Source organism: Pseudorasbora parva, chromosome 2 (assembly GCF_024679245.1).
Source record: "Pseudorasbora parva isolate DD20220531a chromosome 2, ASM2467924v1, whole genome shotgun sequence".
NCBI classification, from domain to species: domain Eukaryota; kingdom Metazoa; phylum Chordata; class Actinopteri; order Cypriniformes; family Gobionidae; genus Pseudorasbora; species Pseudorasbora parva.
Window position 1 is genome coordinate 30,868,261 of NC_090173.1, and position 20,986 is coordinate 30,889,246.

At 37.6% G+C, this 20,986-nt stretch overlaps 1 protein-coding gene across 1 annotated transcript; it reads right to left on the bottom strand.

Moving 5' to 3' along the window:
* Positions 1-363: 363 nt before the first annotated feature.
* Positions 364-16,182, bottom strand: zgc:195001 (uncharacterized protein LOC567531 homolog). Its single transcript, XM_067428928.1, has 5 exons — positions 16,062-16,182; positions 6,794-6,829; positions 3,912-3,974; positions 3,698-3,837; positions 364-1,199 (listed from the first exon to the last, which is right to left on the bottom strand). Exons 1-5 carry the CDS (start codon positions 16,114-16,116, stop codon positions 789-791), a joined length of 705 nt encoding a protein of 234 aa, XP_067285029.1. The 5' UTR covers positions 16,117-16,182; the 3' UTR covers positions 364-788.
* Positions 16,183-20,986: the final 4,804 nt, after the last annotated feature.

A 20,986-nucleotide genomic window follows, 5' to 3' on the forward strand; every position in this document is an offset into this window, starting at 1 on the left:
CTTCCTGTGCCCAGCAGAGGGCGATGTTGACTTTTCATGCTGTTTTTTAATACAGTTACTCTGCCCCTTTAGTCTATGAATTTAGCGAGCTACAAAAAATGAGTAATGACAAATCTTAATTTCAGACTCATTCCCACTTTAATGCTGTTAAATGGCAGAACATCTTTATTAGTGTAGAGCTATGATCTAATGTAGGATAATTTTATAACAAAACAAACAAACAAAAAAACCTTTTAAATGACCACCAATGGAGAAAGATGATGTTGTGGCTCCACATGTTGCAGTTACAGCATCTAGCCAAACCTTGAGTAGCCCCACAAGACCTATAACTGGTTTTAATGTCAGCAATAAAAATAACACTTCACTCAACACAAATGAGTATCATTATGAACTTGTTTATTAGATCATAGAGATAAATATTCACTAAAGTATCTGCATTTGTCATCACATGGAATATAAAATTAATACAGTATCTATTCAAAGTCATTAGTATAAAGATTAATGCTACACCAATTCAATTACTGGTTAAAGTAGCCTACTAAAATAATATATTTTGAGGAAGCGCACTTTTGAACCAACCTAGTGGTTTGCAACAAAGGCAGATTCAGGTTTAGAATGCAATTCTCCATTTACCGTTTCATTTTCATTATTGTAGTTAGAGACCTTTTTTGGGGGGTTCTTACTCCCTACCAATCAAAGTTTCCTGCATAGCTATCCTCTTCTTTTCCTTATATTACCCATACCCTGTATATCTTCCAACCCCTCCTTCTCTTTATGTATTCACCCCTTTACTGATCCTTCTTTCGGATCAAGCAGTAGGAGTTCCTGCCCACCCAGAAACCAGGGAAGAGATTCTCATTTATGTTGGATGAAAATCGATGAACCAATTTGACCTCTTTGGAGCCGTTCTCTCCCTCTTCGACTAGGTAAAACTTGATGATGCCAGCTGGCTGGTCAAGGTAGATGCTGATGATGGGGGAGAGGGGAGCCTGGAATTCTACGTTCTCTCCGTTGTGCCAGACATGGTAGCAAGATCCAGCCCAGCCAACACCCCATGACAGGTCATTCTCTCCCAGGCCACATGGGCCATCCTTAGCTTTCCTCCCTGCACTTTCACATGCTGCCCCGATCACCACCCAGCCTTCACATTCCACCTCCCAGTACCCACGTCTGCCCAGAAGACTCTCCTTACACAGCACCTTCAGGAGGATATTGTGAAAGTCAGTTATATTCTTACTATATCTAGACTATGACAGTCTTACAGATTACATTCTGCCAACATTTAGTTACCCTCATGTCTTTTCAAACCTGTATGACTTTCTTCTGTGAAACTGTGAGACGAACTGGATCAGTCTGATTTGCGAATGAATAATTTAGACTGGTCTTGTAAAGAAAATCGACTGATTGATTTAAAAGATGAGATTCAAATGTCCATTTGTCCACTTGAAGCCCAAGTCCACTATGAAAAATAATAATAATAATAATAATTCTGAGATAAAATGTAAATTATGACATAAAAAGTCGAAATTATTAGATAAAACATCATATGAGACAACAACTGAGAACTAGATAGGCCATGCCAAGACACACTTTAATGTTAGCTCACGAAAGCCTGGCTAAAACGCTTGAGAAAAAGTTTAAAGTTTGAGCTTTTAGTTTGGAGTAGTTTGAAGTTTGGAGTAGTTTTAAAACGTGAAAGTTTAAAGGTAATAAACATATATATATAGAGAGAGAGAGAGAGAGAGAGAGAGAGAGAGAGAGAGAGAGAGAGAGAGAGAGAGAGAGAGAGAGAGAGAGAGAGAGAGAGAGAGAGAGAGAGAGAGAGATGCATGTTGTTACCATGTTTTAACACATTGTTAAAATACTTCACCATATTTCTAGCTTGTATTAGCATGTTTTAACATGTTGCTAACATGACTTAGCATGTAGCTAACATGCATTAATATGCTATTAGCGTGTTTTAACCAAGCGGCAACCTCCCCCAGTTTCTGTTGAAGTCAATACGGAAGTGACTTAAACTGCAGTTCACCGACTGGCCACTAGGGACAGGCTACAGAAGGGAGCATAATCTAATTGAGCTCCATGTTAAAGGGTTACTTCGCCACTTTTTCATATTAAACTATGTTATTCCCTTAACTAAAACGAGTTGATACATCCCTCTCTCGTCTCAGTGCGTTCACTTAATCTCTCTGACGCACCGTGATGATCTGATAACATTTAGCCCAGTTCATTCACTATGGAACCAAACAGAGATCAAGTTAGAAGTACCAAACACCTCCATCTTTTCCCTATTTAAATACAGTTACACGAATAGTTGAACGATCAAATATGGTGACAAAATAAAACGTGGTACTTCTCTAATCGGATTAAAAAGTCCCACCTCCTTTCTCCATTTTCTGTTATCCTAGCGTAACGGGCGATGACACGCTGCCCAAATGGCAACAGCTAGCTCGTCTCTACTTTTCACTTCAAAACTGCTCTAAAGAATCCTATGGGTGACGTCACAGACACTACATCCATGTTTTTTGTCTGTTTTTAACCATGGTTTTAACATGTTGCTAGCATGAATTAACATGTTGATGGCAGAATTTAGCATAGGGGTTTTCAAATTACATGATGCTAAGGAACCCCAAATATGATGATGCTACTAAAATCCATCTATTTATTTATATATATATGAAAAAATATTTAAACTAGATACACAGTAAGTGTGACATTATAAATGCAACATATTTTCTAAAATTAAAAATTTTCCAAAATTAAATTGGCTATACTTAAATATTGGATATATAAACCTGAAGATTTTCTTTTATTAATAAATGTATGTAATCAGCTTATGTACTGTGTTAAGAAGACTGCTTTACAACCCCAGTGAGCAAGATAAAGGGGACTAGAGTGAGAACAACTCACTTGAAAGATACCAAGGAAATATGCAAATCTGGGAACTATGTAGATGGCAAGAAAGGAGAAAATCATTAAGAAATGAAACAGTTTGAATGTTTGGTAGACTTTATCCATTTTTGCTTTGACTTTTTCATCTCTGAATTTTTCTGGGGATCCCTTGGAACCTTCTAGAGAACCCCTGGTTTGAAAAACTCTATTTTAGTACATCACTAGCATGTCCTAAGGTAGTTGCTAGGCTTTGCTAGTGATAGAAATGTATATCAGTCTGTTTTGGTGGTTCTAGCCCTAGGAAAATGATTTCAAAATCATTTAATTTTGATTTCATATTTCATAATTATGACCCCCCCCCCCCAATCAGTACTTAATATCTCACAACTTTTATGTCATAATTATTTTTAAGTCATTAATCAAATGTTTATATGTGAATAAATATTTAAATGAAACATTGTGTACACTTACATTGTGTCTCTTCAGAAGATATATTAAACATGGATTAATTCATATAAATTACTTTTACAATGTATTTCAGTATTTTGTGAAGCTTGAACATGTTGATTACGTAATGGATGTTCAAAACAAATGTGAGGACGTTAATTTTGTTCTGAAGATGAATGAAAGTCTAGGTTTGGAATGACATGACACATAAATGATGACACAATTTTATTTGTATGTGAACAAACCCTTTTAAAGCATAAACATTAAAACAATACTAAAAGAAAGAGTAACATGAGCTGATCTAAAATACATTTTATATTGTACTACAGATTGAACCTGTGAAGAGACAGATACATACCTGTGGTGAATGTTCATATCTCTCTGGTCTGTCCAGAACAGGACACACTTCCTCTGACATGCGTGAGACTTTGGCCCCACCTTCTGAAAGCCACAACATTTTCTGAGCAGTTCTGTCATCCAGAGAAAGATTTATCCAGTCTGAGAGAGAAATAACATTTCAGAGGACAAGCGGCTATAACATTTCAACAAAGAACTGTCCCATTGATGCATACATTTCATCAGCTCAGCTCTAGTATTGGGCTCAGCGATGTTGGCCTCATACGGTGGTGCCTTTGCTGTGATGAAAGGAAGAAGAAAGAGCAAGAGGTCATTACCACAGCTACATAATCCTATTTAAATGTCAGCTGTCTAACGAAAGCCAAGGCTTCATGTGATTTGCATTGTATTGTGATCCTCTCCTATTTACACAGAGAGGTGTAAAGACAGAAGAGGTGCAGAACTCACCTTGAAAATGTCACGGTAATGATCACACATGCAAACCATATTGACAGATTTACATGCTATTTTGATCTAAGTGTCCAGATCTGTTCTATTTTAAGAACACAGTGTCCTCCGATAAGACCTAACGATCGTTAGTGAGATGGTTTTTCAGAATCAGCTTGGTGAAATGAAACCGAGGCTGTGAAGGGAGAGACGCGCATGTCCAAAAAAGTGTTTTTGGATTGTTCTGCTGACAAAACACTGCAAAATATCTTTCCAAGAAATTTTAGTAGACGAAAAAAACTCCAGACAACGCCATGTTCACCCAAAATTCTGTCATTAATTACACCTCATGTTGTTCCAAACCCATAAGACCCTTCGGAACACAAATGAAGATATTTTAGATAAAATCCGAGAGCTCTCAAGCCCCTCCATAGACAGCAATTTAAAGGGGCGACGAACTGAGAAATCCCTTTTATAAAAAGTCATGGTAATAGAAAAATATCCTGTATGTTTCAGAGCTGAAAACCTCCTTGTTAGTAAAAGAAAAGCTTTTATAGACACCAGGCCCAAAAAACGAGACTCTCAAATCAATGATGTATAAAAACGGTGAAATAGAGATAGATGTGTACGCAGCTTCTGTAGCCCCGCCCACCGACTTGTGTTACCGAGCAATAAACACGCTGAAGAAAGCAAGATAATCGTTTGTAAACAGAACACATGTCGACACTGGATTTGCAGACATATTGAGATATTAAAACACAATGCTGTGCCTTCTATAGGCCTATTGGATACGACAGGAATGGTGCAGCACATTTATGTGAGTAAAATGTAGCATTGTTACAGATCGTACTGATTATGTGTATGTGACGTGTCTAACAGAGCATGCTGTCACAGGCTGGAGAATCCTTTATTTGTTGGTTCATTGCGATTTGGGATCAGAAATCTTCAGTGAAAGCAAAGCCCAACGTCCCAGGGCTGTGTGTTTTCCAGACGGGCTGCCAAAACTGACTACGTCGGCAGGATGGGGAATCTTAAATAGTGAAATAACATAATTTCTTGATCTCCGTGTATGCTTCACGCTTATATTCAACAATCGGGCAGGCCAGGTAATAAAAAAAGAAATCAATCACGGGTTGATGAGAGATAAATCATTGTGCTTGTGTTTTGAGACTGAGCCCCATCAGAGAATTGACTCTTCGCTAAGACACGAAAACTGTCACAGGCCAATCGTGCCTTAGCAACCGTAACTAGGCGCGGAAGGTCTGTCAAGCTTTTAAGTGAGGGAAAAGCCGAAGCGTTGTCTGTATGGATTGTGCAAATATGGTACCTGGTATCCTAAGAGTTTGGATGGAAGGTGGATTTTTTTTCCTTCCCCAAACCTAAAACCCAAGGTGAGATGGAACGCTAAATATAAAAGGGAGAATCGTTGCAAAGTGGTCAGGCTAATGTCTCGTTTATTCCACAAGATTTATGGATAAGCTGTTTGATTTATAATTATTTGATTTTTTTCTAATTTCACTTGCTGTGCATGAACATACGTATCAGGCGGCTGCTTATTGCATGGCTTTAGCTTCAATTTAATTAAATTATTCTCTAATTGGTTGCAGTATGCTATGTCTTGGATATATCATGCGAATGCATACGGCAGTCCTTTTTGTCTTGTTTTCTCAGATATTTCAAGACCTGTTTGCCAAAAATGACTAATTATCTCCTTAGAAATGTCTGACACTGGCGCATACTGTAATAGACATGCCATGCGCAAAGCTTGACAGCCGCAACAGTAGGCCGAAGGAGGGCATGGCTTAGCGAAGGGTCAATTATTCTGGCTGCTTTCAAAACAACCCTTCCCTCATGTGAAGGGAGCAGAAGCTCATTATATATGCAAATCTTATCCAATCATATCCTTAAGCGTTTACTAAGTCTTCCGTGCAGCCCACCAAAACCCAGCGTTCAAGAGAGAGCCTCAAAACCAGTGTAGAAAATAGCCTGTTATTTATTAGTTATGATGTTTTTGAATGTAAACACCATGCAATCGTCATAAGTTGACCTCAGGAGGCAACAGTATTTAAAAAAGCCAGTTCATGACACCTTTAATTATTACTTTCAAGGCCCAGAAAGGTAGTAAAAACATTGTTAAAATAGTACATGTGAAAAAGGGGGAAAATAGCATTTTCCGTGCAGCGTTTTTGAGTTACTGCAGCAGATGCTGTTCACGTGAGCACGTGACGGCTGTAAACTGTGTTGGAGACTGGCACAGGTCACAATGAATTTGTTGCATAAAGTCTTTATTTTTGTTTGTTTTTCCGCACAAAAGTATACTCATCGCTTCATAAAATTACGATTGAAACCATGGAGTCACATGGACCATTTTAACAATGTGTTTACTTTCTGGACCTAAGTGTTAATGTGCTGTCAATGGAGGGGTCAGAGGGCTCTCGGATTTCATCACAAATATCTAAATTTGGGTCCCGTCGATGAACGAAGGTCTTGCGGAATTGGAACAACACGAGGGTAATTAATGGTGAGTAATTAATGACAATTTCACAGCCTTTTTTCATTCATATATGGCGCTTATCTGATTATGGTCTATAGGGGGCGCTCTGGTTAAGAGGTGGAGGTTAACAGTAAACAGTTCAGTAAAGCAGGACTGCATCGTTCACAAGTAGCCCACCTGCTGGATTTGCTTCTGCTCTTGATCCTTTTCTCCCTGTAGGAGTGCAAATTGACATCAGTTAATATCAGAGGTTAACCTCAAACCACTTTAAATGAAGCAATGGGCAGTTGTAAAATTACACTGGCGCTATACACAAGCAATCTAGATTCTTCCTTTTCCATACATTGCTTTTCTGATCCCCCTTCCTTACCTCTCGCGTGCAATGTATCACCCTATGGTATGCCATTCATCTACCCCCACTGTTGTTAGCACTGAATCATATAGTTTACCCATGCCTGTCAGGGTTTAGGTTACATCTAAGAAGCATGCTAGGCCTAAACTTACATTCACCATGGACACACATCATAGGCTCTGACAGCAGTTTCTAAGAATACATTTTTGTTTCTGCCGCACTTCACTTCCATGGTGTTAGTGGCGTTGGCATGTTTATGTCCAGCACTGTTTGCAGGTTTAACACTTTTCTCTCTATTGTTGATTTTCACAAGCAACTTCTCAGAAAACCATCTGCCGTTCCTGGCTCATGCATTAGCACTCACACATTTTTCCCCCCTTCTTTGGCTAATGTGGACATTAAATTAGTTGCTCCCTTAGTTTATCATAATGCTGAGTGGCCTTAAGTGTATTGGTTCAACTTGTTTGTTAATTGCTGCAGCAGATTGGTGCTGGAAGGGTCACTGTAAAATTTACAACTAGACTTCCACATACTATAGTGTCCTGAAAAAAGAGCATTGTTGTGGCTAAAACAGAAAGGTTGCTGGTTTGAGCCCTGCAAGTGTTATTTCTTTGGATATTTTAATGGCTGTATTGGATTGGACAGTGCAGAGATTAGAGAGGAAACCACATGGCAGAGCGAGAGGAACAGGATCAGCAGCGGACCTTGAGCTGGGAATCCAACTCAAGTTGGCGACATTTAGTTGGCGTTCCTCTATATATCAAAGCGCCGAACACAAGGCTATCGGCTCCGCAGAAATATTTTTTTTCTTGTTTTCCAGGTAAATATCTAGAATCAATTAACTGAACAGAGAATGTACCTTTATATAATTGTTATACTTTTTTTTTTTTTTTTACATATAATATATTTTGTGGTTCAAGTGCAATGTTCAAAACCAGTGAAAAGTATTTACACTTGCATTTTTACCTGAAATGTTCATACATTTTGCAGTGTTATATTTATTTTAAGGTATACTGTTAACATTTTATTTGAGATATTTTTCTATGTTTTTAGATTGTTTGGTACCTTATTTTGTAGGTAAGCTATTGTTAGATCAAAAGACTTAAACACAGGTTTTTCATTACACGTTACATGTAGTAACTGAAGTAATAACTCTAAATGACGCATTATTACAAGCAACTAACCCTAAACCAAACCCTAATACTAACCCTAACAATGTACAAGTAGTTAATTATCATTTCACAGTACATAGTGTATAATTACACTTTAACATGGCATGTCACACGTTTAGCGTAGGGTTCTGTTGTCGGCTGATTAAAAAAAAAAATCTGAAATTGACACCTTGAAGAATCTGGTCTCACTTTCAGTGATACCAGATACGATCAGATACCCCCCCAAAAAATCATCCTGTCAGTAATTCCTCAGTCACGTTTAAGCAAGCCTGAGATGATGGTAAAAACAGTTTATGCTTGAGACTCTCTTTTGATTGGATGAGCGGTTTGGGCCGTGGGAGGGGACAGAGGTGACTCACTATAATAGATCCTTGTGACAGCGTGCACCCCTAAGTGATCGGGTCAGCTGTGTTCCAATGCGTACAGGACGGGCACTTTTGTACACCTGTTCAAGACCCCCACCACTGTCTGTGATCTTGCTGACAATCATCAAAAACAGAATGTTCAGTACAATCATCACCAACATCATCTTTTATCAACCTTCAATTCCTTCATATGTGATACATCTCAAAGACACACATGCTATGACAAGTAGGCCCTTGAGGCCATCAAGTAATTATGAGATACAAGCTCGTACAAATGGAGGATAATGAAAAATGGCGGTGCAGTCATTAATCTTTGTTAATGTGAAGCACATAAAATTAAGCCTTAGAAATAATCCATGTGCACATATAAATTCCATCAATGACTTTAGACTTAAAAAGGCAGATAGAGGAAGGGATGGTACAGCGTCAGCAACGAAGGGAACAGAAGGGATCATGGCTCGAGATTACAGCAACTGCTGCTGACAGGTCACTCCATCAGTCATAGCCTGTTTCACCCTCTCTTCGGGACCTCTCCCTTATAGGGGCTGGTATGGAGGAACAAGAGGGAGGGGTCGAGCAGAACAGCCAGCATACTATACTATAACCATGGTCATGAAGCAGAGCTCCAAAATTAAACAAATCTGAAAGATGTAAAAATGGCTGATGTCAAGTCTCTGTTCACGCAATTTGAAGCGGCACGTTTCTTTTCATACTGACAGCTCTTCAGGTTAGGGTTTTTCTCCCTGGTGTGAGATTTAACCCTTGTGTTTTGTGACTGGTGACTTGGTGGAGAATAGCCATGAGTGGGAAAAGGCTGTAAACAAGAGCTACATGGAGGAGGGGTATATGGGGGTCGTTCACCAGATCAACACAAAACTGTAAAAGGTTAGGTGCAGATCAGAAGACATCAGCAATAAGCACTGCCAATTAATAATAATAATAATAATAATAATAATAATAATAATAATAATAATAATAATAATAAATGTATTAATCTGTATTTTTGTCTCGTTTCCAGTAAAAAAACCCCCAAAAAAACAGAAAAGTTACTGGTAATTTTAAAGAGAATTTCTTCATTATAACATTATACATATGCACCTTATTTTACACACTTTTCTTTTAAAACATTTTTTTAATTTGCATTTAAAACTAGACAAATTTATTATACATGTATTATTTGTTTGTTGGATTTATTAAACAATATTGTAATTTATAATTGGTGAGCTTTATACTTATAAATAATGAACAGATAATAATTTTCAGACACTGTAAAAAATTTGTGGTGGTTTTTGTTGGTTTAACTTAAAAAAGTAAGTAACCTGGTTGCCTTAAAATTTTGAGTTTATTGAAATTAAAAATTTGAGTTGATACAATGAAGGAAATTAGTTTAATAAATAGAAACTCAAAATATTTTTGTATCTGAACCACATAAAAAATGTGATAAATCATGACAATAGCACAATTGGGCATGTTTCACTGCATCATCAGAAATAACACACACATAATTACCCAATATGCTTACAAAATCTTTTAATAATCTTTTAATAACAGTTGTCAAATCTCAAAAAATATTCATTGTATTAACTCAAAATTTTAATTTCAATGAACTTAAAATTTTAAGGCAACCAGGTAACTTTTTTTCTAAATATTTTTTTACAGTGTGGTTGTTTTACATTTGCACGCACATAATTTAAGATAACTTATCTAAAAAAAATGTCTTACAAAAAATAGTGCTTAAAATATACATTTACTTGAGAAGCACAATTTTTATAAGGCTGGAAATAAAACAAAACACTGTTAAAACGTAGACGTTTTTGACAAGCTTTTGGATGAAACGGATTTGGTTTATCATTTGAAACTAGATACTACTAGAAATCAACTTAAACAAAAAAATAATAATCAGTGCAGGAAGTTACAAACATGTCTCTAAGAGTTAATATTGGACTTTGAACTTGACCTCTTTTTAGCATCGGCAGCTATGTTGATGACCTCAGGGTCTTTGCTAGGCTTTGGTGTCTTTGGCTCGTGATGACAGTGTAGAAAGCAAGTTGTTTGTGTTGGACACGTCTGTAGCGTGTCATGCCAACCCCTGCCATGCATTCAGCCGTTGCTGGCACATTGGTATGGTTCATGTCTGGTGGTTGGATCAAGGAGATGCTATGCATGATGATTTGAGAGGGAAGGCGATGGATATGATCTCGCCGGCCCCTGAGTGTTGAAAACTACATGCTGAGTGGCGGCCCTCTGTTGATTGCTTACTTGAAACAGGCCCGATGGAAAATAACATGAACAGACAGATGCACAAATAGAGGGATTCATGTCTGTAAAGGGAGATTTCGGAGGTGTGACACATTACAGTCCTGAGAAAGACATTCTACCCGCTTGGATAAGATACATTCTCAGGTATTTAGATCAGATCTCTCTTAACATTGATTGAGTTGGTTTCCATGCTGACTTAGATTGCTGAGAATTACACACTCATGGTGTCTCATGAACTTGTGGTGTCTAATCTTGCGGGTATCGCAATGCCCAACCTACACCCAACTTGGCTAAATCACAGAAGGCATAAATAAAACATATGATAGAGGTGCGGAGATGAGTTACTGTGGGGTTTTACACTTCATTACTCCTGTGATCAAGAAGGCGCCATGTCACCATTGATAAGTTCATTACAAATCAGAAGGAGCCTCTTTTCAACTTTTAATAAGGTGCAAGAGGGTACTAACAAGGTGAAAGGCAATTCTAAAAAATAGTTATATATAATATTATATTTAGTGCTGTCAAAACGAGTAATTACGATTAATCGTGTCCAAAATAAAAATGTGTTTACATAAATGTGTGTAGTGTGTAAAATTATTATGTATATTTGAATACATACACATGCATGTATATTTATTTAAAAAAATATAAATAAAAAATATACATTTTTGCATGGATATACTGTGTATATATATATATATATACATTCATTAGGGCTGCACGATTAGTCGTAGTCGTATTTTAATCGTGATAACGATATCTGCTTCTGTCTATTGATTTCAAATAATCGTCACGATATTAGCCCACTCGTTATTTCATCCTCAAAACGTGTTTTTTCTTTGGGGTTTGCATTGACGAGCCTCCGTCATGCTTGTGGTTGCCAGATGCAAAGAGCTTAAATACCCCAAATATATTTTCTATATATTAAGCTTTTTCTCCTTAAAAGGATATACTTTCTTTTATATATATATATATATATATATATATATATTCAGGCGCACCGGTGTGAGATTCTCATGAATGGATGTGTGTAATACAATTAGAATAAAAACTACAACTTCCAAAGTGCATCAACACTGAGAAACTGTTACGTTTCCTACTGCGATCAAATGCTTTTCATTCCTTCAGTCAGCAGAATAAGTGCAAAAACGTGTGCGACGGACTAAACTTGAAACAACGATTGTTTACAAAGTGAAATGGGCAGCCATGCGCACTTTAGCTACCAGACGCCTCGCGCTGATGATTTACAGCCAAATTAAAATTTAATGGAAATACCACATTTGGATTATCATAAACAAGCTCGAGAAATGAACAGATGCTTGGGGCAAAAATGCCATCAATAATGTATTAAAGGTGCAGTATGTAGTATTTTTGCAGTAAAATATCCCAAAACCACTAGGCCAGTGTTATATATTTTGTTCAGTTGAGAACTTACAATATCCCAAATGTTTCCAACTAATTGTAAATTGTGAGAAAATTGCTATTTTAACTAAGGACCGGGACGTTTCAGCATATAGCGTCTGAGCGAGTCGCCTGTCAATCGCGTCATATCTGCGTTACCCTCGGTTTTATTCTGCAGAAGCACTTTTCTCTTAGCAGTGTGAACATGTCACAGCAGTGCCGAGCGAACGCACAGAGGAACGTCATAACATAGTTTTAAACACACATAAATGTATCTGATATGATAAAAAGAGCTGCTTTACCTGACCGGAAAAAGCGGAAGTGCGAGCGCCTGGCGACTGTGTCCCGTCCCGTCATAATAAAATTCCCGGTACTCGCCTGTGTTTGTATAACAGACCACATGTCCCAAGATACTGCGCTCACACTTGGCGTCATCAAACTATTTGTACCTTTGTTTAGAATAGGCGCCCTCCAGTGGACAGAAAGTTGTATAGTGCACCTTTAATAATATATTTAGAAAGCCCTTGAGTTCTTGAGTTTAATCTTTATCACACATGCTGGTTAAAAAATTACTAAATGTATAAAATGAGCGAGTATATCATGAAGATTTTTTTCCAAACCGTGTTTTTGTCCTTTCCTGAATCACTATGGTAGGCTACACATAAAACAAGTGTTTATATTCTTGCTGCGGATTAGCAACATATCTGCGCGACTCGCCATAGACACAAACAGAGAGAAGCAGATCCGGCTACAATGTTTTTCCGCAACACGCATGTGGTGCTGTTTATGTTAAATGGTAAATGGACTGCATTTATATAGCGCTTTTAACAGACCCTATGGCCATCCAAAGCGCTCTACATTTTTGCCTCACATTCACCCATTCATACACCGACGGCGATGTCAGCCATGTAAGGCACCATCCATCTCATCGGGAGCAGCTGGGGTTAGGTGTCTTGCTCAAGGACACCTCGACACTTGGTCAGGTGGAACCGGGGATCGAACCACCAACCTTTCGGTTTGTAGACAATCTACATGAGCCACTGCCACATTATGAAGCGCCAGAGCACCAAAAGTCACGGCTTAAATGCTTTTGCTCCGAGTATTGGTATGATTGCATATGTGATACTGATCTTGTACAAACGTCCAATAGACAAGTTGATATTAAGTAGGCTAACAACGTTTTAGCCACAACACTGTCTATTTGGTGAAAATCAAAGCCACACCAGTCCAGAACTGATTCGCATCTCCAAGCGATTCGATTCAAATGAACCTGTGTTTTGAACTATTGACTGAATGAATTCCCGCCACCTACTGGCGGTTTTATTTTCATATTTATACTTTGCATGGACTTTTTATTTTAAAATATTAAACTTTTAAAGTTTAATTTGTACATATTTCTAAATTCAAAAGCTTACATGTAAAACATTCATACAACATTATTTAAATTAACATTTAAAAACAACTTTTCTATTTTAATTTAAGAAATTGACAGATGATGCATACATTTAATAAGATTACAAAACATTGCTCTTATAATGGTAAAAAAACGTCCCTAGACATCAGTTTAAAGGGACACATATCGTCCTGTAATGGGAAAGTTGTTATTGGAATGCGTTTGATAGATTAGAAAGTACTCCTAAATTGTTGACTGTGCTCCTAAATTTTTTTTATTAGGAGCCTCCTCAAAAAAAAAGTTAGCGTAAAGCCCTGATATATTAACACAAACTTTTATTGTGGATGTGATTAATCATGATTAATTGATTTGACAGCAACAATATTATATTATATTATATTATATTATATTATATTATATTATATTATATTATATTATATTAAATGTTATTATTTAATTTGATGTTTATCATTATTTTATTTTAATTTAATAGAACATTATGAATAATATATTTAAATTGTAATAAAAAAAATTACAAATTAAAATACAAAATTAAATTCTAACTAAAATTGAAATGAAATTAAGATCAAGAGAGAGTGGAAGAGAAAGAGAGAGTTGTTGATATGACAGATGAGCTCGAAGTGTTAAAGTAGAAGGGCGAAAGAGTTACCGTGCAACTAACACCCGAAAGCAGATTCATCTGGTGAATGCAGATCGGTTCACTTTTGTACATATATCAATCTCACTCTCTGGTATTGAACTTGGAAACATTTAAAATATGTATTTATTTACTTATAGTTTTGGGCATGCACAGCATACCGTTACAGAACATGTAAAAGCTGAGTAAAGCATAGCTACAAAGCCTTGTTTATGTGTACACATGTTGCATTTGACCTCTTAAAAGCACTTTAAATAGTATGTATGTGATAAGACTGTTTGAGTCTAGAGGATCTTTGACAACATGCTTATCTTAAAATATATGCAAGGCCAAAAGTGAGTGGTCTTGTATGTGCATCTTTCCTCTTATTATAATTTGTTGTTGAAAGATTGAGTAGAGCAGCTGTTAAACTCTTTGTCTCTGTAAAGACTATTATTATTTTCCTGTGAGATGTTAAGCTGTGCACAAGAGCCTGGAGAGTAACAGTATGACAATAATCTCCAAGGTGCCCTCTCCTCTTTCCTGTGTACCTCTGATCTCGGCTTTCTCAGAGTATATACAACTCGCACAAACTGTCAGAATAACCTTCCATCAAGTCAGCATTGTGGTGACACTTTTAGTTTGGGTACTGTCATCAGTGCTGTAAATACTGCAGGTCCTAAACATGTAGACTCGGTTTGAAGTGTCTAGGAAGATGCGTGGATGCATGACCAGGTGCATTCCATATCCGAGATGAATTATTATTACTACATATCAGACACTGATCACACATGCACACATGTTTACTTAGCTATCTAAATGGGGACATTCCATGAACTTTTTTTCAACAAATGAGGACATCCAAATTTATCTCACTACATAATTTGCCCACATATTGCTCACAAATATGGTTACGCACTCACACACACATGTTGGTCTATGTGATTTACAGAGACTCTCCATAGGCGTAATGGATTTTATACCGAACCGTATTTTCTATCCCCCTACACTGCCCCTATCCCTAAACCTACTCATCACAGGAAACATTCTCCATTTTTACTTTCTCAAAAAAACATAATTTAGTATTTTTTTAAAGATATTTGAAATATGAGGACATTTGAAATGTCTTCATAAACCACGTTTATGGTGTAATACCAGTGTAATACCCATTTAGTTTTAAATTTGTGTCCTTATAAACCACATAAACAGGCACACACACGCACGCACGCACGCACGCACGCACGCACGCACGCACGCACGCACGCACACACACACACACACACACACACACACACACACACACACACACACACAATATTTTCCTTTTCTGTTCCAATTATGTTCCAATTATCTGTTCCAGTATTTGTGAATGTAATACGGTATATTCAAATAACTTATTTGTTTTATGTCCATTTTACTTTGCAATTTGTTACTTTTTTACATAATGAAAATAAATACAATTATACCATAACCATATATATATATACTTTGTAGGCTTTTCCTCAGGCAACTACATTTTCTGCTGCCATCACTTAGGTGACCTTTGCATTTTATGTTTTATTATTTTATCATTCTTATTTCTTACTGTCAATTTTCTCTGTCAGTCTCCTTCCATATATATCTATGTAAAATGTGTTTCTATAAAGCGCTGTTTTACAAGTTTTACATATTTATTTCATTCCATACAACTAGAGACATGTGATATTTATATCTCATATTATTAAAAAGATCATCCAATGGTGCATTTGTAGCAAGTTACAATTCTAAGCTTAATTGAGGCAGAAAGTTACAAAAAGGTGTTCTGGTAGATATTCTGTTCAGAAGATAATACATTGAAATAGGTGAGGCAATGAGCGCAGTCCTTACCTGCCTTCTTTGCTTCAGGCATGATTCCGTTGGTGCTTGGGGTACTACTGGGCATTGCAGGGGTGGATGAGCGTCTTTTGACTCCGAGTCTCTCGGTCTCTGGGTTCCCTTCTTATTCACTCTGAAAAAAGGGGGAGGAAAAGACACTGCCTATATGGGGAGGGGGTCTATAGGTGGTCGAGGTGGACACGAGGTTGATTCTGTCACTTAAACCATGTGTAGTTCACGTGTAACATGAAATGAGCCAATGCCGCACACATACACACATTTGTCAATAGTTATGCAGCAGAATTGAAGTGCAAAAGTTTCAAGAACATTGCAGGGTATTTTAATTTATTTCACTGAAAGTGTCTTGTGCAAAAAGTGTTTCAAAAATGTTTGTTTATGCAAAGAGAAGAAAGAATAGGTTTTCTGACCCTAGAGTACAGCAGGGCGTCTGACATTACACTCACATTACTGACACGTCTGAAGGACATCGTCACACACAACCCGAGGATTTTTCGCCTTACTTTTTATGTTGTGGGAAATGTTATGTATCCACAGCAACTTTGCTAATACCAAGATTTTGGACTTGCTAATGGACCTGGAGGGTGTCATAAGGAGCCAAATATTTAGACTAATCTTATCTCCAAAACACCTCAAAGCAATGCACATTGAAATGAATGATTTACTAAGATTGCTGACACTTGGCTGTGGACCTTATGTCATACTTCATGAGGCCATCATATCTTATAATAGCCTTAATGGAATAAAAGGATCATAAAAACAGCAAATCTGTGCTAACCTGAGGTGGATCCACTCAACCGTATTACAGCACATTATCGCTCGGTAATGAGAGACATTTATTAATCTATGACTTTAATGCTTGAAAGCAGACTGTCGATTATGTAAGTATTTGGCCTGTCTTCATTCCTGATAAATGAGACAGGTGTATTCCTCGTCTCTCAGCCTGTCATTCTTTTCACAGTCTTCCTCTTAGCACCTCTGTTCTCTCTTTAACATGGTAATAAGAAACAGCTTCCCTCCACAGAACCCTCTGTTTCATTACCTCCTCACGCTTTGAAGACCTGTAAGTTAGTCAGTAGAATTTTAATAGGTGGCAACTGTAAGCTATCTTTAGCTAAATCACAGTACATTGTGTCGGTATGTGAATGTATAGGATGTTTTAAGAGACACTCTAACCGTACCTCTCAGAAATAGCATTGGTGGAATGACAATGGTTTGTAGGCTAACCAGCACAATGTTTGTTTGTCTGTTCTGCGTAAATCAGAAGTAACTAGTTTTAAAAGATATTCTTTCTCTTTCTCTCTCTCTCTCTCTCTCTCTCTCTCTCTCTCTCTCTCTCTCTCTCTCTGTGTGTCTGTCTCTCTCTCTCTCTGTCTCTCTCTCTCTGTCTGTCTCTCTCTCTGTCTCTCTCTCTCTCTCTGTCTCTCTCTCTCTGTCTCTCTCTCTCTCTCTCTCTCTGTGTCTGTCTCTCTCTCTCTCTCTCTCTCTCTCTCTCTCTCTCTCTCTCTCTCTCTCTCTCTATATATATATATATATTTATGCAGAACAGATCAATAGCAATAATTACAGTAATAATAATAATAGCACAAATGCAATGTTAAGTATTATATAATAGTATATAGGTGTGTGTTTTGTTAAATCATTTTTTTATTAATTATTATATAATGATTAAATAATATGTAATTTTAATAATTTAAATTTATAAGTATTATATATATATAGTATTATATATATATATAATACTTATTATATTATTTAATCATTATATAATAAATCATTTAATATTATGATAAAAATATATAATTAATATAATATAATATAATATAATATAATATAATACGGATGGACAGACAGATGATAGAATGATAGATAGGATGATAGATGGATGGATGGAAAGACGGATGGTGGTCACACATAGGATGTGTATTGTTATATCAGACCAGCATTTTCATGTATGTCAATAGAGCAAAATCAAAACTGTGAGACCTCACTAAACCTTTGCTCTAAAAAGATTTTGATGAACTATGTGGGCTCTAAGTAACAGGAAGTCATGGAGACACTGATCAGACAGGATGTGAGATTTATGACTGACCACTGAAAGAGGCCTCTCCTAAACAGAGGTTTCCTTTTCCTCCAGTATTTATGTTCTCTATTCTCATTTGCTCACATGCATATTTGAAGTGGGTTTGAGTTCAGAATCAGACTCCGTTTTATATTAGCGAAGGTCACACACCATGGTAAATTTCTCCCTGAAAAAAACAAGAAAAATTCAGTCTGAAAAAATTTGTTCAAAAAAATACAGTGGCAGGCGGAGAGCAAAAGAGTGAGCGGGAGAGAAATGCCCTTACGACGCCACACACCACTGTTCTGTCTCAGTTTCAGCCATGTGCTTCTTGGTATCCACACATTCATCAGGGCCGTGATGATAGTTCTGCACTGAATGTGATCTATTTGTAGAGAAGTTCACAAGTTACCTAATACCCAACATTTAGAGAGGGCTAAAGGCTTGCGATTCATAAAGTCAGATGTGCAATGCTTTAATTCTCATTTGCTTAACAGCTAAAGCCGGAAAAACAAAATCATGGCCCCCTGCTGCGCTGCCTTTTGACATGGTACATTTTAGACCACCAGGACTGTTTACAGAGGCCAGTAAGCACAAAGCTGTCAGACCTTGGCATACCAGCAGATCCCTTTACTTGCAAATGACTTTGAAATTAATTCAAGCTCTCTTCTGCTTGCTTTAGAGTTTTACCATGACTTTGACTTTGGCCTGGACACAAAGAGACTGACAGTGATTGATTGAGGTCATTGACTTGTCCTGCTCCATGGGACTACAAAGTCTTTCAGAGAACATGGGTGGGTGGTGTGGTCAAGGGTTTAGAGGAACACGATAGAGTGTTGTCGGTACTGAGCCTTGTAAGATCCAGATTTACCACATACTGCCAAAGTTATACATGAACGGACCCAAGACAAACATGCCAACAAGCTGAGTATGACTGACAGCTGACAAAGATAGACACAGAAAGGAGACATGAGCATATGGTCTACGGGAGTCGATCTAGAACATTCTATCCTCAGGTTCACTTCTGTTTACAGCAAACACACTTAACAGCCGCATGATTAGCAACAACCTGTGAAGTAGCAATAAGCAATGAGAGCGGATGGATCTCAACCACCTGTGGCTATGAGATAACTTTTGATTAACTTTGATACAAATTATGAACTTTTTTTAATAATCATTTGTATAAAGCACCCTAATATATTATTAATACTATATTGTTGAAAGTCAGACTTATAGAAAATAGCTTACATTTATGTACTACTCGGTTTCAGTTTGTGTCCCTTTCACGTCACCTACATTATTGTTGTTCAAAAGTTAGTCTGTAAGATTTAATGTTTTTAAATGAAGTCTCTGTTGCTCACCATTTGAATAAACACACATACAGTAAAAACGGTAACAATGTGAAATAGTATTACCAGACCACATACGGCATCAATTACAACATCATGGCTACATAGAAGAAGGATCCGGGTACTGAAATGGCCAGCCTGCAGTCCAGATCTTATACCCGTAGAAAACATTTGGCACATCATAAAGAGGAAGATGCGACAAAGAAGACCTAAGACAGTTGGGCAACTATAAGCCTGTATTAGACAAGAATGGGACATCATTCCTATTCCTAAACTTGTGAATGTGAATTAGATTCACTTGCTTTGGTGCAAATGAAATTGACAACATGCGTTGGAGAGGCAACAGCAAGACACACCAAAAAGGGAATGATTTTGAAGTATAGGTGGCCACAGACAAATGTTCTGTCCTTATTCTTCCTGACTGATTTATATTTAGTTTTGTGTTTTGTTAGGGTCTGTGTCACTCTGTGTAGCATGTGGCAGTACCAGCAACACAATCAGGTTGCACAGACAGTCCTGCTCCTCCAGGATGGCACAATGAGGTTTGATGTGTCTCAGTTTAAAGAGCATGGTGTAGATACCGGGAGACAGGTTGTTACATGAGGAGAGCTGGACAGCGACACACAAATGCTACAACCCAGCAGCAGTACCAGTATTTGCTCCTTTTTTGTGTGAGGAGGAACATACTGTTTTGCATGTTTCTGTCAGAAACAGACTTCATGATGGTGGCATGACAGCTCACAGCTCCGCACCGCACAGCTCGATTGGCAAGTCTGCTATTGGCACCCCATTCTCTTCACGTATGAGAGGAGGTTCATACTGAGCATGTGATGAACATGAGAGTATGGAGATGCCGTGGGGAGCGTTACATGTACAACATCATCCAGCGTGACCGGTTTGGCAGTGGTCAGTAATGGTCTGGAGAATAATATCCTTGGAGGGTCACACAGACCTCCATGTGCGAGCCACTGGTTCTCTTACTGCTGAAATCCTCAGAGCCATTGTCAAACCTTATAATAGTGCAGTGGGCCCTGGGTTCCTCCCGGCCTCATATCATGTCTAGGGTGTAAGCAAGCAGTTTATCGATGAGGAAGGCACTGATGCCATTGACTGTCCCTCAAGTTCCTCAGACCGGAATCCAATTGAGAACCCCTGGGACATTATGTATTGGACCATCCAAATCCGCTAAGTAGCACCACAGACTGTCCAGGAGCTCACTGATGCCCTGATCGAGGTCTAGCAGGATATCCCCAGGACACCATCCCACATCTCACCAAGCGTTGTCGTGAGTTTATACAGGCACATGGGGGCCATACAGACTACTGACTTGCATTGGGAGATGTAGTTTTTTTCCCATTGATTTTTGGTATGACTTTTGTTAAGTACAAAATTATGTCATACCGATTATAATATATAAAAAATATTTTCAAATTGAGTTTTAATGTGTGATTTAAGAGTTCCCTTATTTTTTTTAAACAGTGCATTTCATAAGGTGATGCACTTCACTT